Here is a 17537-nt window from a genome sequence, read left to right as displayed (position 1 = left end):
GTGGGATGGGGGGAGTGGCTCTCTCTTGGCTTGTTCTTCTCTCCCTGGTACAGCTTCTTGCTGGTTCTGCTCTCTTCTCCACCCAGTGCCCTAGATGTTCATTGCTTATCTTTTGGGTTTTTCTTTTCTTGAAAGTTGATTCACTGTCTCCTTGTTAATTCTTTCTCTCCTGTATTTGTTTTGAGGGGATATTTTAATTTGGTTGGGGAGGATTCTCATGGTGGCCCAGAGCTGTTGAGGAATACTTTGCCATTTTGGCTCTACCAAGAACTTCTTTTTAAATCCTTAACTTCCATCTTAGAATCTATACTATGTATTGATTCTAAGTCAGGAGAATGGTAAAGTCTAGGCAATGGAGGTTAAGTGATTTGCCCAGGGTCACACAGCTAGGAAGTGTCTAAAGCCAGATTTGTACCAAAGACCTCCTATCTCTAGGCCTGGCCACCTAGCTGTCCCACAATGAGGAACTTTTAAAAAAATAGGAGTAGAAGATATCATAAAGGAAATGTATTACAGAAAGAGAAGAGAAAAATGACTGTTAAACAGTCAAAAAGCTTCACTGGCATTTTTACCATATCAGGGACAAGAAAAGCCATCAGCACATTAAGTGGACACTTTGAGGTGAATTTATGGTATAAAATGGACAAGAGCCATGAGGCACACATAGGCATGGATGAGTCACAACCTTCATTATTTGAGGAAACAGCCTAAACACTGAAATCAGAGATCCACTTGGGAATTTAAGTATGCCTGAATAAAGTTCTTTTTGAGAACTCAACTACCCTTGCCATAGCCAAGTCCAGTATGAATTCACATATGTTTGTTTTCCAGCTCTTAATATACTTTTAAAATTGTGACTAACCTTTCAGAACATTTGATTTAAACATTTCTTCTTTCACTTTAATTTAAAATTTATTTAATTCCATCACAGTACTTAGGTATAAATCCATGGCATAACTCAACCTGAGTTTACACATATGAATGCATATATATCCATGATATTTTCTTACATGTCAGTGAATATTGTGTCTGACTCTTTATGACCCTATTTGGGGTTTTCTAGTCAAAGACACTGTTTCCTTCTCCAGCTCATTTTACAGATGAGAAAACTAAGATAAATAGGGTTAAGTGACTTGCCCAGGGTCACACAGCTAGGGTCTGAGGCTGGATTTGAACTTTAATCTTCCTGACTCTAGGCCCAGAACTCTGTCCTCTGTGCCACCTAGTTGGCTGTTAGGCATTAGGGAAATAATAATAACAATGAGATTTTTGGACAGATTTTGAAGATTCCTCTTTGCTTGACTATGCAATGCAATTTTGAAAGTAAGGGATTAAGTTTATTTACATATGTGATATATATATATATATGTGTGTATATATATATATACACACACACATATGCACAAATGCTAAATGAAAGCTTTACTTATTTTCCATTAGCCTTGAAAATTAAAATATCTATTGCCATCTTCCACTGTAATTAGTTCTTACACCGTCACTTCTTTGACTTTAGTATGTATTTTGAAACAACTGCCAACAGAGGAGAATTAATCTAATAACCTATCAAGTGCTTTTTTCTCTGCTGGTTTAAAACGGAGAGAGAAAAATATAAAAAAAATTAATAAAGTTTTTATTATATTCCTACCAAAACTTTAGACATAGGAAATCTGAAGAGTAATAGAAATGAAGGATGCCTATTGATTTGTTTCTTTGGTGAATACTATATTTTTAAAGTTTAGATTTCATTTTTTGCTCCAACTCAAAGAATTTCCTTTTTTAAAAACATGTGATTATTAATTCCAAAGAGGATACTACAAAAGATGCCATCTGATTTTAATGTCAACTTATAAAATGAAAGTTACATGATTCATGAAACATGAAAAGCTTGTCTAAAAACATAGCCTCTCTTTAGATACACAGAATATATATATATATATACAGAGAGAGAGAGAGAGAGAGAGAGAGAGAGAGAGAGAGAGAGAGAGAGAGAGAGAGAGAGAGAGAGAGAGAGAGAGACTTACTCTTTTGGTTAGCTGGGTATCCATCATGAAATTATGCACATGTTTTTCAGCTTTGGTAAGTTCTAATTTTCTTGCAACCACAGCTACCACCAGCGCAGTGCAACCAGCACCCTGAAAATTAAAAGAGAGAACCCCAAGGAGTTACCACTAGGAGCCTTACAGGCAGCTTAAGATTCTTCACCTATATGAAAAAACTGCATTATGCAAAGTATGTTATCTGGTAAATAGAAACATATTGATACAAGTATTCAATATGGTTGTTAAGCATTGTGCAGAGATAGAAAGAATAGAGTTTGAATAAGTAAATAACACATTATTAATTTGAAATAAAGAGACTACAATTATTTATACATGGTATTTAGGGAATTAAAATGACATTTATAAATATTGCATTTCTCTCATTAGAAAAAGATGAATATAGCTGTATTTGTAAAAGGTTAGAAACAACTGAAATTAAAGAAAATGTTGAGAAGAATAAATATGTAGTTAGCATTATTTCTCAAAATGATTATGAACATAAGGGGGGGAATTAAATTATCATGAATCCATTTAATGGAAATATGACTTTTTTCAAAAGATCAATGATAGAAATTTTCCCTGGTAGTGATTTCAGCTGTAGATGGAATACTTATTAGTTTGAATATAGCTGAGCCACTTCTAGCTGGGATGGGGTGGGGGTAGCTTCCCTGGCTATATCATTAATACATACTATACACAATATTGTATGTATCCAATGAAAAATTGGGAAGGAAAGGGCACTTTATGCCTGGAAATTTGGAGTGTTGTCTCTTTGGAACATAATGCCCAACTTCACTATTATTAAGTTATTTATTTATTTTAAACTTATGATATTTAAAGAGATGTTTTAAGTCATGGGTTACTTGGAAGTTAGGTACAAGGATTCATTTTGGTAGAGCAAGGACAAGCAGTTTGAAAAGAAGGCAGTTCTCTGGGGAGCAACATGTACAAATAATAAGCAACTTTTATTAATATCACTTTTTAAAAATGTCCATATATTTTTTAAACCTTTACTTACTTTCTGCCTTAGTAATAACAACTCTAAGATAGATGGTGAAGGTCTAAACAACCAGGGTTAAATGACTTACCCTGAGATGTAGGTCTAGGAAATGTCTGAGGCCAAATTTGAATACAGATCCTCTCATTTCCTGGGATAAGCATGGTGTTCTATCTATTGTGCCACCTAACTAGCTCTAAAGGCACTTATTTTTAACACTAGACAATTTTTTTTCTATGCTACATATTTATTTTGTAATATAAAATGTTTTTGCCCAAGGATAGTGAAGGTTCACCTAAGATCCTATTGGAATTTTAATGTTTTGCCTATGTCTCATAAAAGTCCATAGGCTCTGGACTTATGCCACTTTTTAAAATTTTAAAGGAGCAGATAGGTTTGGCCCTAAAAATCTACTCATGGTGATCTGGGCTTATACAGTTCATAGAAGGTTTCATAGGCATGAACAGGCACATTAAGCATTAGGACCTGGTTACCAAGTTCCAAGAACTTTATATAGCTTGCTTCTTAATGCTCTGCTAGGAGAGTTCATGGTCAGCTTTGTCAGCTTCTGTTTCATAAACTGTAAAATGAGTATAATATCAGGCTTATCTCACAGGGCTGTTGTAAGGATCAAAAGAAATAACTTTTTTAAAGTGTTAGCCCAGTTTGGGCATAACTGGCTTCTTTTCTTGCCCTTCCCATTAAATAATTACTAAGGGCCCACTGTATGTAAAACACTGTGAAAAATTACTAGGCAAAATTCCTTTTCTTATGATGCCTACAGGGAAAACAATAAAAAATCAACCAGTAATAATATGTAATAATATATAAAATTGTATAAAAATAAAAAATAAGGCATTGTGTGAGGGCAAAGGAAAAAGAATCGGGGAAAACTTCATTGAAGAAGAGTCATTAGAGTTTGGCTTTAAATGATGAATAGCAATTCAACACCTCCAAGTGAGTAGAAAGGATAGGAGGGTAAGGGCAAAAAATAAGCCAGTTTTGTTAGAATACAGTGAGCATTGTGGGAGTACTATTAGATAAGGCTAGAGAAGACGGCATCAGAATTTGGAAGTTGATTCTAGTCAAAACTCTCATTAGGCAAGAGGGAAGAAGCTGAGAATTTCTTAGCAAAGAAATGATACAACTAGTGCTATGAATTTTAATTGTAACTATATTCAAAAATGTCAACAGTAGATCAAAGTTAAAAATAAAAAAAAAACAATTGAGGCTTTAGACACATTGTATTTCCTTTTTAAATGTCAAAAATATTAAGGCAATCTTTTTCTCCCTCCTCTTTAACCAGCTCCTTCACAAATTCCTCTCTAACCTCCCTGTCAGGTGACTAGATATACTAGATACCTCATGCTATAGGAACTTTCCTTTTGGTCCCTCAATTTTCAAATTAGTAGCTATCTCTTAGAATACTATTTTAGGTAAGTCTTTAGCTATTCTGTACATCACTTCCTCCTTTGTCCCCCTGCTCTGCAGCCTTCCTGCCTTCTGCCTTGTCTATGGGCCCAGATATACATTTTTTTCCACCCATAATCTTTAGGTATGGGACCATGAGCATGATCAAATAAATTCTGTCATTTTTCTTGAATGTCAATCTACTCCCCTGGAATTCCACTCATAATTCCTATAAAATTCCAAATAAGTTTCTCTCTTATTAGAATATAAATATCTTGAGGTTTGAAATGATCTTTGCTTTGACTAGTTTAGTGTTTAGAATATCTTAAATGCTTAATAAATTATTTTTCCATCATTTGCTCATTCCTACCTATATGAATATGTAGTTTGTTTCTATAATTTTTTTAGTAAGTTAAGATAATAAATCGTAAAGAATCTTATTTTTATCTTAATTTGATGTAAGAAAATTTAATTAGGCATTATCCCCCATATGAAAGGCAGTGTGGAACAATAGTAAAATGCAGGACTCAGGACTCAGCTCAAAGAGGGAAGAATATACACACTAAGCTCAGTATAGAAGTATCTTTTATCCTACAGGAAAGGGATAGATACAGAAGAGAATAAGAGAAGGGGTATAGAGTGTATAGAGAGCCAGGCCTGGAGATGGGAGGTCCTGTCTTCAAATCTGGATTTAGTCACATTAGTTGTATGACCCTGAGCAAGTCACTTAACCCCAATTGCCTGATTCTTATCACTCTTCTGCCTTGGAAACTATAGTTAGTATTGATTTAGAAATAAACAAATAAAGGCTTAATTTCTCAAATACATAGAGAAATTAGTTCAAATGTATGAAAAGCAAGTCATTTTCCAATCGATCAATGGTCAAAAAAATATGAACATACAGTTCTCAGACAAAGCAATTAAAAGTATCTATAATCATGGGAAAAATACTCTAAATCACTATTAATTAAAGAAATGCAAATTAAAACAACTCTGAGGTATTACTTCATACATATCAAAATGATTATTATGACAGAAAAGGAAAGTGATAAAAGTTGGAAGGGACGTGGGAGAATTGAGACACTATTGCCCTGTTGGGGGAGTTGTAAGCTAGAGAGCAATTTGGAACTATGCCCAAAGGACTTATCAAAAAATACATATGCTTTGACCCAGCAATACCTGTATTGGTCATTTCCAAAGAAATAAAAAACAAAAAGGAAAAGGAACTGTTATGTATAAAAACATTTATAGTAGCTCTTTGTAGTGGCAAAGAACTGGAAAGTGGGGAGATATCCATCAACTGAGGAATTATTGTGGTAAATGACTGTAATTGAATACCATTGTGCTATAAAAAAGATGAGCAGGGTGATTTCAGAAAAACCTGGAACACTTACATGAACTGATGCAGAGTAAAGTAAGCAGAACTAGGATACTGAACACAATAACAGTATGATGAAAAATTGGGAATAATTTAGCTACTGTCTGTTTCCCATGGCATAGAGACCCCCTTCCTCCTTGCCCCTGAGTTTGTTGTCCCTACAGGCCCAGTTTTTAGGCCTTTTGCTTTTCTCAGCCCCCAAAAGCATGCACTGTGCCTAGGAGACACAGGATCTCAGGAGTATCTCTGCCTGGGCCAAGAAATCTTACCTGTGCTGTTTGCTATAATAATGTTTTACATCTTATTTTGCTGAGTGAATATTTTTTTTACAGTGCAAATAATAAGAGTATAAAGTTTAATAAGGTGAAATAAAGAAGTTTCTTATATATTTTTTAAAAAACACAAAAATGAATTAAGTTCTTGATTTTGTTTCAGAAATTTAATAAAAGTGTATTGACCTTAAGCAAATTACTTCAGCTCTGTTTATTTCAGTTTCCTAATCGCAATGGGAAAAAATAATAATATCTACTTTCCATGGTCCCATGGTTATTGTGAGAATCAAGTAACATAATAATTGTAAAATATTTATTACTGTGTTAGACACATGGTAAGCAGTATAGAAATAGTAGTAAATTTAAGCATTCTATATTGGTCTTGAATGTAATCAATATAGATCTCCAAATGTGATAAAATGAATGATTTTCTTTTCTTTAAAGGTTTACTTTCTGTCTTAGAATTGATAAGAAGTATCAATTCTAAAAAGAGCAGAAAGGGCTAGGCAATTGAATTGGGTTTAAGTGACTTGCCAAGGGCCACAAAGTAGGAAGTGTTTGAGTTCATATTTGAATCCAAGACTGCCCATCTCAAGATGTGGCTCTCTATCTACTGAGCCACCTAGGTGCCCTGATGGTTTTCTATTTAAGATAATTTGGAAATGCCTTCAATTGAGTTGATGTCATCTGACTGCTAATAATTTTTGTTTCATATTTTGAAATGCATGAAATTATGAAATTTTTTTCTTCAGTTGTAAAATTTGGCAAATGATTGTATCAGAAATGCTGATAGAAAAAAAATTTCTCTTTTAATCTGAATGCTATTAGGAGCTCCTAAAAGGATGTGGCAAAATGCTTAATAAATCTTCAATATTTAGTGGGATATGTATATATTTTTTTAACTAGTTTATTTTTCACCAATTACAGTTAAAATAATTTTAAACATTATTTTTTTAAATTTTGAGTTCTAGATTCTCTTCCTCCTTTCTTCTCTCCCCTCTTTACTCCCTGAAGAAATAATAAGAATAATAATTCTTATTATATAATAAACATATAATATATTAATAATGGCAATACACTATTAATTATATAATTATATATAATATATAACAATGATATATAAAATAAGATAAAGAAATAATCTGATATGGATTTTACATGTGCAATCATGTAAAATCTTTTTCTAATGGGTTATATTTAAAGTAGACAAAATAGTAAAGAATGAATTTTATCTGATATTATTTGTCTGTCACTTGTAAAAATGATGAAATTATATATATTTAAAATAGAATGAATTGGAGTTACATCTTTTCACAAAGTAGCAATAAGTGGCAGCTAAATGGAGCAGTAGATAAAATGCTAGACATAGCGTCAAGAAAATCTGAGTTCTAATCTGGTCTCAGACTCTTACTAGCTATGTGACCCTGGGCACATTACTTAAGTCCTATTTGCCTTAGTTCCTCATCTGTAAAAACTGGAACGTACTGAAAAAGGAAATGACAAATCACTCCAGTATTTTTACCAAGAATACTCCATGGGCTTTATGTATTAAAGAATAACAATAGGTAAGGATAGACTTTAATAGAGGAAGAGAATTCATTTTGCCTTAGCGGTTAATAAGCAGTACAAATATATTAGTCTGGAAACTTACAGTGGCCAGAATTCTTCTGTGGTCTTGAGTCAACTATCATGTATTCACTGTATATTCACAAATATCATGTACAAAAGTAAAATGTTCAAAATATCACATAGTAATAGTACATTACATCAAGATTAGTTTTTTGTCTTTTTTTTAATTTTAAAGAGTGCATTGAGGATTAGTAAGCCTCATTTTACATCTTTCTTTGTAATACTTAATTTTTGAAATGTTATGTAATGATGATGAATTATTATCCTTACGGAAGGACTTAGCTGAGTTGTATTAGACAAAAGAAGTGAGGAGTGGTTACAAGGCAATGAGTGAGATGTCTAGGCTTTAGAGTTCTATAATGCAGAAAAAATATCAATATAAATTTAAATGCTGTTTTGACAGACTAAATATAGAAAAAGACATAAAACTTTCTCCCCCCAAAATTTGTACAACTAATGCTAAAATATTTTAAGTTAAATTTCCTTTTCTTTACTGCAAAGTAAACTTAAGCAGGAATCTGTGGCATTCCATTGTTAAACAGAGAAGATCCCTAAAATATGAAAAGAAAGCTACTCTTGGAACTCATGCCTATATGGCACTATATTCTAACTCTAAGGTGGAACACAGAATCCAAAATAAGCCTTTTTGAATGATTATACTCTATGTTGGCTAAAACACACCTAATACTCAATTCATATCCAGTAAAGGCTGTAGTCTCCTTTTCTTCCTCTACAAAATACTGCAAGTAGTCAGTTACAATATGACAGTATCACACAAGACTTAGTGGCAATTACATGGAATGAGAGAAAAACCTTGAAATAAAATATTACAAAATTCAAAATATAAAGGCTTATAATTTGGTATTCTCTCAAAAAAAAAACCAGCATAATTTTTAGGGGAAAATGCACTTTTAATTCAACAGAGGACTTACAACATACAGATGAGGTGTCCGTAGTGGCAGCTCTCAGTGTGTGAACATCTATTTTTCCTCTTGTCTCACTCACTTTATTCTGCCTTTACAAGGGAAGATTTAGATTTCTGGAGAAAGATCACTACTACTTAGTGTCCCATTGGAGGGAAGGAGAATGCAGTTCCTCTATTCACCACTTTAGTTTTTCAAGCCCCTTACTGGTGTGTTTCCATTTTCATAAATAAACCACTCACAATGATGCCAGTTTTAGATTATAAATATAATCACTTATTTAGAAACAGGGAAAAGAAAATAATATCACAGATATTCATATATTAAAGTAAATGTAGGAGTAATTAATAATGCAAAATCTATACATCAACCAGTTTATACTTGCCATCACCCGTACTCACTTTCTGTGGGACAGAGTGGGCACATAAACTTAGAATGAAAACACATGAGTGAGGAAAATCCAAATGCTTCAGATAATTCTTATTCCTAGACTTTAGGCTTGGATATCATTGATCAATTCATTAATATTTGTCCACCTGAACCTGCTTTTCTGCTACCTGTTCTTGTTCCTGTTCTAAGCCTTACTATTTTTTTAGCTGACCAAATATCATTCTCTTCTCTTTTTTAACTCATAAAGCAGAGCGAGTACTTTTAATTCACGATGGCTATTAAAAGGACATTAAACAATATTACAGTATTAAATGACAATTTCTTTTAAATTAGAGAACCACAAAGATCATCTATCTGGCTCCCTCTGGGAAATCTAAATAAACATTGTTTTGCCAGTGTCAATGAATCAATTTTTATGGTTAAACAAAGCTGACATCAAGCTGCTTAAGTTCATTCTCTGATACAGAAAATTCCAGCCAATTCTTCAGTCATCAGATTATTGTCATCCATTTATATCTCAATATTTCTTTTTAGGAAGGAACTTTAAAATAAGCTATTTCCTGTCTATGCTTTTTCTTCTTAAACTTGAGAGGTTAGCAAAGAACTTAGGCATTTCTGAAAGGATTCACTTTTCTCTATCTATGTAGTGCTGAAGGGCAAGTTATTCAGCTCCTGTTCATTGTGTTCCAGTCTCTCTTCAGTCTGCCAGGATCTTAGAACTGAAGCCTTCTGTCAGCTGACAGTTTGCTGCCACTTCTCAAGTAGCTCCAATAGAATGATTTTGCCCTTGAGCCTTTTTTCTCCTGCCCATTCTCAAGTACTCCTACCAGGCTCCTTAAATCCTTTCACTCTCCTTTCAGTAGCATTTATCATAACTTCTTTGGTGACTCATCTTTTGCTTATGAGGCAGAGACTCACCAAATATCATTAATCACAACAAGTCTTTTAAAAAATCATCCTTAACTCCAAACATTTTTATGATTTTTCATTTTGTGAATTTTACTCTTTTAAAACAGTTGCACATAAATAAGGGACCACAATGTACTGCTATTTAATAGTTCTCAAAATGATGTTCTCACACAGTCTGTCTTTAAGTCTGTGCTTTTTCACACTAACATTTTGTAAAATTTAAAGCCACTAGATCCTTCATATAAACAAAAAGACATCAAATTAACTTTAAAAAGTAGATGTAAGACTTAAAATCTGCCCCATGGTTCATTTCCTGCCCCAGATTGCTAATATAACTGAAAATTATGTTTCTTTATATGTGCTTTTAGCTATATTAACACATCAAAGTTGTTTTCCTGTAAGGTATCAAATTATTCATTTTTGAAAGGGGTAATACCACTTAGAGTTGTTATGAGGAAAAAATGAGATATTGGGAAAGCACTTCACAAACCTTAAAGTGCTACATAGATGCTAGTTCTTGTTGTCAGCTGCCATTTAATTTAGGTTTTTTTTTTTATGTAAAAGTACTTTTTCTGCTCCTTTTAGCATCAAACTGGTCCACGCAGAAGTGTAGGACCTTAAACAGACATTACTTCATACAAGCATTCCTGATGAAAAGACCAGAACTGAATGGAAACTTTGAAATGTTAAAAAAAAACTTAAGAGACATAAATATTTTTCAGCATTTGAAAGGGAATACATGTTGACTCATCTTCCAGAGTTCAAATTTGACCTCAGATATTTATTAACTGTGGGGCCCTGAGCAAGTCACTTAACCCTGTTTGTCTTTGTATTCAATCTCTAAAATCTCTAAAAATTACCTAAAGAAGGAAATGGCAAGCCACTCCAATCAATATCTTTGCCAAGAAAACTCTAAATGGAGTCACAAAGAGGCAAACATGACTTTGACTGAACAAAAATTATGTATGTAATTTGTTCCACTGATCTACTCTATTTCTTAGCCAATATCATACTGTTTTGATAATTACTACTTTATAATATAGTTTGAAATCTGGACTGGGAGACCACCTACCTTAACATCTTTTTTCTTTGATTCCCTTGATATTCTTGCCATTTTGTTTTTCCAGATGAATTTTGTTACTATTTTTTTCTAACTATAAAATAATTCTTGGGTAGTTTTATTGGTATGGCACTAAATAAGCATATTAATTTGGGTAGATTTATCATTATTTTATATTGACTTACCCATGAACAACCAATATTTCTTCAAATGTTAACTTTGCCTTTATTTGTGTGAAAAGTGTTTTGTAATTTTGTTCATAAAATCCTGCATTTGTCTCAGCAAGTAGCCTCCCAAATCGTTTATATTGCTTATAATTATTTTAAATGGGATTTCTCTTTCTGTTTTTTTTTTCTGCTAAGTTTTGTTGGTAATTTATAAAAATGCTGATGATTTATGTGGGTTTATTTCTTATCTTTGCTGAAGTGGTTATTTCAACTATTGTTTTTAGCTGATTCTCTAAAGTTCTCTAAGTATATATTGTATGATATATGCAAAGAGTGATAGTTTTGTTTTCTTGTTGCCTATTTTCCCCCTTTAATTTCTCATTCTTGTCTTAGTTAGCATTTATAGAATAATGCTGAATAATATTGGTAATATCCCTGCTTCACTCCTTGGAAAGGCTATCCCTATTACATAGAATGCTTGATCTTGGTTTAAGATAGATACTACTTATTATTTTAAGAAAGGTTTTATTGATTCCCATGCTTTCTAGAGTTTTAATGGGAATGATGTTTTTGTCAAAAGGGTTTTTTTTTTGCATCTATTGAGATAGTCATATGATTTTGGGTTTTTTTGTTATTAGTATGGTTGATTATACTGTATATATACTGTAAATATGTATATAGAGAATATATGTACTGCATAATAAATAAATATATTCTATCTATATATTTCCCCTAATATTAAACTAACTCTGCATTCCTGGTATAAATCTCATCTGCTCATAATGTTTGATCTTTGTAATATATTGCTAAAATCTCTTTGCTACTATCTTATTTAAAATTTTTGCAGTGATATTCATTAAAGAATTTGGTCTATAATTTTCCTTCTCTGTTTTTGCACTCTTTAGTTTTGGTATCAAAACCATATTTAGGAGGACAATACCTATTTTTTATTTATAAAATTAACCAATGGTTTATTTCATTTTTTAAAAAAATAAAACTGTTTTCTACTTTTATTTATTAATTCAATTATTTTTTAAAAGGCTTTCAATTTTGTTACTCTCTTTGTCAATTGGGGATTAAAAAATTTTCCTTTTCTGGTTACATGTCCAATTAATCCATCTGCTCTTTCTTTTTTCTATTTTTATTTTATTTACCTAGTTAGAAATATATTATTTCCCATAAGTACTACTTTGGCTGCTTCCCATACATTTTTATATGTTGTCTCACTATTGTCATTTCCATTAATGTAATTATTGTTCCTATGACCCACTCATTCTTTAGGATTATATTATTTAGTTTCTAATTAGCTTTTAATGTAAGCTTCTATGACCCTTTAAAAAATGTAATTTTTATTGCATTATGGCCCCAAAAGGGTGCATTTGATATTTCTGTTTTTCTGCCTTTGTTTATGAGCATTTTAATGTCATAATACATGGTCACTTTTTGTGAAGGTACATATAGCTGAGGAAAAGGTATACTCCATTCTATTCCCATTCAGTTTTCTTCAGAAGCTTACCATTATCTGATTTTTCTGAGATTATATTCATCTTTTTGGAGAAGTGAACAATTTAAACATAGAAACTGAACAAGAGGAAAATGGACTTCCAAAGATGGGGAAGGCAGACAAACAAACCCGGAACTAGACTAATTTAAAAGTAAATTCTATTAAACACTCAAAGAACAATTAATTTCAATATTATATATATATGTATATATATATTGTTTTCAAAAATCAGTAAAGATAGGATTCAACTACATTCTTTTTAGGAAGTAAAACTGGTCATGTTGCTTAATTGAAGAAGAGACAAAACAGAGAAGGAAAACTATAGGCTGGTATCTGTAACAATTAGGGACACAACAGTATTGAATAAAATATTATCAATGAGATGACAAGCATTTTTGGAAAATGTACACTATGACAAAGTTGTATTTGTATTAAAAATGCAGGGTTGATTATAAAAACTATAAAATATTATACAGTATTAATAACAAAGCAATACAATGATATCATTAGATGTAGAAAAGGCCTTTAACAAAATATAACCCACAATTAAAAAAAATTAAAGCATAGGACAAATTGGGCTTTTCATAATACAATTGGTAAATTATATAGATTTACAACTAAAAGTTAACATTATAGATAATGGAGAAACATGCAAACTCTCCCAACAAAATCAATAGTGAAGCAATAATGTTCATTATCAATACTATTATCTTTTATAATTCTAGAAAAGCTAGTTTTAGCAATAAAGAAAATATTTAATTAATTCAATAAGCAAAGCAAAGGACTAACAAAATGGTACCTTTGCAGATGATATAATGGTCTATTTAGAAAAATTTTAAATATTGAAACAATCACTTCAGCAAAGTAGAAGCATATAAAATAAGCACAAATTACCATCCTTTGTTTAAATTATCCATAATCCCTAATGAGAAGAGATAAAGAATTTATATTCAAGATAATTAATGTTTAAAATATTTTGAGTTCCTGATCAAGACATAGACTGGAATTATATGAAAAATGAAACAAGTGTTACAGAAATAAAAACAAATAATCGGGGAGTTATTATTTACTTATGGTTGGATCATGCCAGTGTGTACCAATATTCTGTTTTTATAAGAACCCTTACCTTCCACAATACTGTGTATTGGCTCCAAGGCAGAAGAGTGGTAAGGGCTAGGCAATGGGGGTCAAGTGACTTGCTCAGGGTCACACAGCTGGGAAGTGTCTGAGGCCAGATTTGAACCTAGGACCTCCCATCTCTAGGCCTGGCTCTCAATCCACTGAGCTACCCAGCTGCCCCTCAGTATGTACCAATATTACATAAATAAATATACCTAATCAGTGCTATATCAATTAATGTAAGTATTATTTTTCTTAGAGGTAGTATAAAACTATCATCATTTTCCACTAGGTTGTTTTCATGAACCTAACAATCTTCAGAAATTCATTACACAAGATTATCACAAGATGGAATCAGCTATATAACTCACTCCTCCTCAGCACCTCCTGTCCACAGTGTCACTCATTCTGGTGAGAGTGGAAAGTGGACATTGAAGATTTTCCCTCAGACTTCATTACTTTCATTACCCATGATTTTCAGATTCTTTCTTTGTGTTGTTTTCCCCCATTAGACAGTAAGCTCCTTGAGGGTGAGGACTTTCTTTGTACACTCTCTTTGTACATTCATTTCTTAGCTCCAGTTTTTCACATAGCAAATGCTTAATAAATGTTTAATGATGCTAACTGTTTCTTCTGGAGCAACTATAGGTCAAAAATCTCAAAGGAAATAATGAGAGTAAAAAAAAAGCTAGCACAAAAGGGGATTCATAGTCTCATAGTTATTTGGTACTAGTTTAAAAAATTGAAAAGTTAATCAGTGTCAGATACTGGACCATGAGACCTAGAAATAATTGAACATAGCAGTACAGCATTTGATAAATGCAAAGAACCCAAGGATTGGGGTAGGGATCTACTCCTTGATAAAAACTTCTGGGAAAAGTAGAAAGAAGACTGGCAGAAATTTGATTTAAATCACTATTCCCACCATTTTCTATAATCAATTCTGAATAGATAAATAGATATATCATAAATAAATTAGAAAGGTCACATGTGATAGCATATACTGTAATTCCAATACAAGGGAAGTAGAAGCTAGTAGCTTTCTTGAACTCAGGAATCCTGCATTTTATTGCACTAAATGGATCAGGAGTCTAGGATCAGAGGTTCACCAAGTTTCCTAGAGAGGGACAAAGTGACCCAGGCTATAAATGAAGTAGGTCAAAGCTCCCTTTCCAATTAGTAATGGGCTCTAGCCCAGGAGTAGATTCTATACTTCCTGCCCAGGCAGGATGGGAAGACAAATTAGAGAAACTGAGACAGAGATAACTTTTATTATTGTGGATATTGACGAAAAGGATTCTTATACAAATAATGGATAAAAAGGATCATAGTAGATGATTTATATTATGGAAAAATGAAAAGATTTTACAGAAACAAAACATTAAATTAGAAGTAAAGAATTAGCTACGTAGGAAAAGTTTTTCACAGCAAATATTTCTGGTAATGGCCTGCTATTTAAAATTTATAGGTAACTTATTCAAATGTACAAGACCAAGATCAATTCCTTAAAAGATATGAACAAGCAGTTTCCAGGCAAAAAATATTAAAAATATAAAAATATGATTAAATTCTCCAAATCATTAAGAATGAGAAAAATGCAAAATAAAACAGCTCTGAAGTTCCATCTCACATCTATAAAATTGGGAAAAAAATCAGAAAAAAGGAAAATGATAATTGAAGGAACTGTGGAAGAACACATGAATTAATGTGCTGTTGGATTTGTGATTTAGTCCAATAATTCTGGAAAGCAATTTAGAATTATACCCCAAAATCACATTCATTTTTACCCTATAATGCTATTAGTTGTATTGTACTCCCAAGTGATCTAAGAAAGAAGAAAAATACACAGATATTCATAGTAAAACTTTTTGTTGTATCAGAGAACTTATGACCAAGAGAGTGGGGTGGGTAAGAGTATAACAGGGTTAGTGATCTACTATTTCTAGTATCCTCTACCAAAAAAGTGACTTTTGGGGTCACTTATTATATATTCATACACAAAGATTCTATTCTCTCCTAGTTTTGTTTTCTGATCTTAAAAAAAATTGTTGAATTGATTCTGTACTCACATAAGTCATATGTATTTCAGTGACTACCTTTGTAGTGTATTGAAGAAAAATGTACACTGCATAGCATGGCTTTGAGCTCATATGATATTGATATTTTCCTTCCTTCCTTCCTTCCTTCCTTCCTTCCTTCCTTCCTTCCTTCCTTCCTTCCTTCCTTCCTTCCTTCCTTCCTTCCTTCCTTCCTTCCTTCCTTCCTTCCTTCCTTCCTTCCTTCTTTTTTGTTTCACTTGCCATCTCTGAGAGATGTCTTTGCTTTGGAGGCAGAGCATAAGAACAATAACTAAAAGTATAAATAAAAAATTCCAAGCTTTTCACTTTTTTCTTAGAATACTCTTCAATATATCTCTTTTCAAATTTCAAAAAATGAGCAAATTTCACTTTTTCACATTTCTAAAAAAAGACATGTTTAGCATGTGGTCAGTCCAGAAAGTTTTCTTGGATAAAAATTAATTCTTTTCAATATGATAATAGTTATGATTCAACAATGCCACAATGCTGTTGTCTACTCCAGTGGAATTTTAGTCCATAGTGTGGATCAAAAAAAATGTACAAGGTTTTATAGTAAAAATGTATTATGAGATCTAAAGTTTCTACTTCTTTAATCAACATAGATACATTTTGGCTTGTCATAGGCCACTCAATAAAATTAAATTGCTGTGGAATGTTGATTACTTGGAATAGTCTTCTTTAAACAAAATGAGAAAATATATTCTGACTACTCTTCTTGCACCAATAGGACAAGTCTATGGTTGACTTAGATTAATTGTGCCAGAAGGCTGCCTATGCCTGCCTATATGTGGACATCAGAGAAAATGTATGATATTTTCATGAGACTAAAGCACAAAGTATGTAGGCTTAGATAGTGCTTGGTTTTTTAAAGTATCTTTTCTCCCCCTAAAAAAGCATTAGAAAATCTGAGCACTATGTGCTTGGGCAGAATTGAAAAGATAAATGCAAACAGAGAAAATGTGTTATATTCAGAGACTTATAAGGGTTGTTAAGTTAGACTCTTGTTATTTTCTCTAGTTTGGAAAACTGTTCCTTTCTTCCAGCATGAAAATTTTGAGCCCTGACTCAGGGGGGTCATTTTGCCATATTGGCTTATATACACTATTAAAAATAGTCAAAGCAGCAATAAAGAAGTACTTGGTGTAACATGAGTATTCTAATCTAATATGAATTTCCAAAAATCACAGGGAAAGGTTAATAGTCTCACTGCGTAAAGATTAAAGATTCAACTCTCTAAGGAGAGTCAAATCAATTTTCCAGAACTCTCTGGAAAGTTAATCTTTTTTTCTTTTGAGGAAAGGTACCCCAAAAAGTAGAAAATGAAACCTTTTTTTTCTGTCTTGAAGAGAGAACTTGGACAAAGATCAATAGTAGAAACAAGTGATTTGTTTTTCATTGGAATGTTTTATAGACCATCAGGTCAAAAAAGGAAATAAATATAGAGTTCATGAAATGAATAAAAAGCCTAGAACAGAATATAAGATAGCAGTGATAGAGGACTAGGAGGAATTTCTGGAGCCCTCTCACAATAATAGTGTCAAGGCTGTTAAAGTTCAATATAAATTAAAGATGATGAGGAAATCTAAGGCCAACAAAAATGATAAGGTTTCTGTTTTGCTTTTGTTTTCTTTGTCAAGGAGAATGACTTTTGGTGGGAAAGAA

The 17537-nt window shown here is 32.3% G+C and overlaps 1 protein-coding gene across 1 annotated transcript in view; it reads right to left on the bottom strand.

Moving 5' to 3' along the window:
- KCNN2 (potassium calcium-activated channel subfamily N member 2) overlaps positions 1–17537 on the bottom strand; it is a 200741-nt gene that overhangs the window by 20398 nt on the left and 162806 nt on the right. Inside the window, exon 5 of the mRNA XM_001370055.5 lies at positions 2022–2132. Coding sequence (XP_001370092.3) covers positions 2022–2132 — 111 coding nt within the window. The remainder of the gene's footprint in view (positions 1–2021; positions 2133–17537) is intronic.

The sequence above is a fragment of the Monodelphis domestica genome, chromosome 3, assembly GCF_027887165.1.
Source record: "Monodelphis domestica isolate mMonDom1 chromosome 3, mMonDom1.pri, whole genome shotgun sequence".
Lineage (NCBI taxonomy): Eukaryota > Metazoa > Chordata > Mammalia > Didelphimorphia > Didelphidae > Monodelphis > Monodelphis domestica.
Note: the sequence above shows the minus strand (reverse complement) of the source record. Positions and strands in the feature narration are given on the sequence as shown.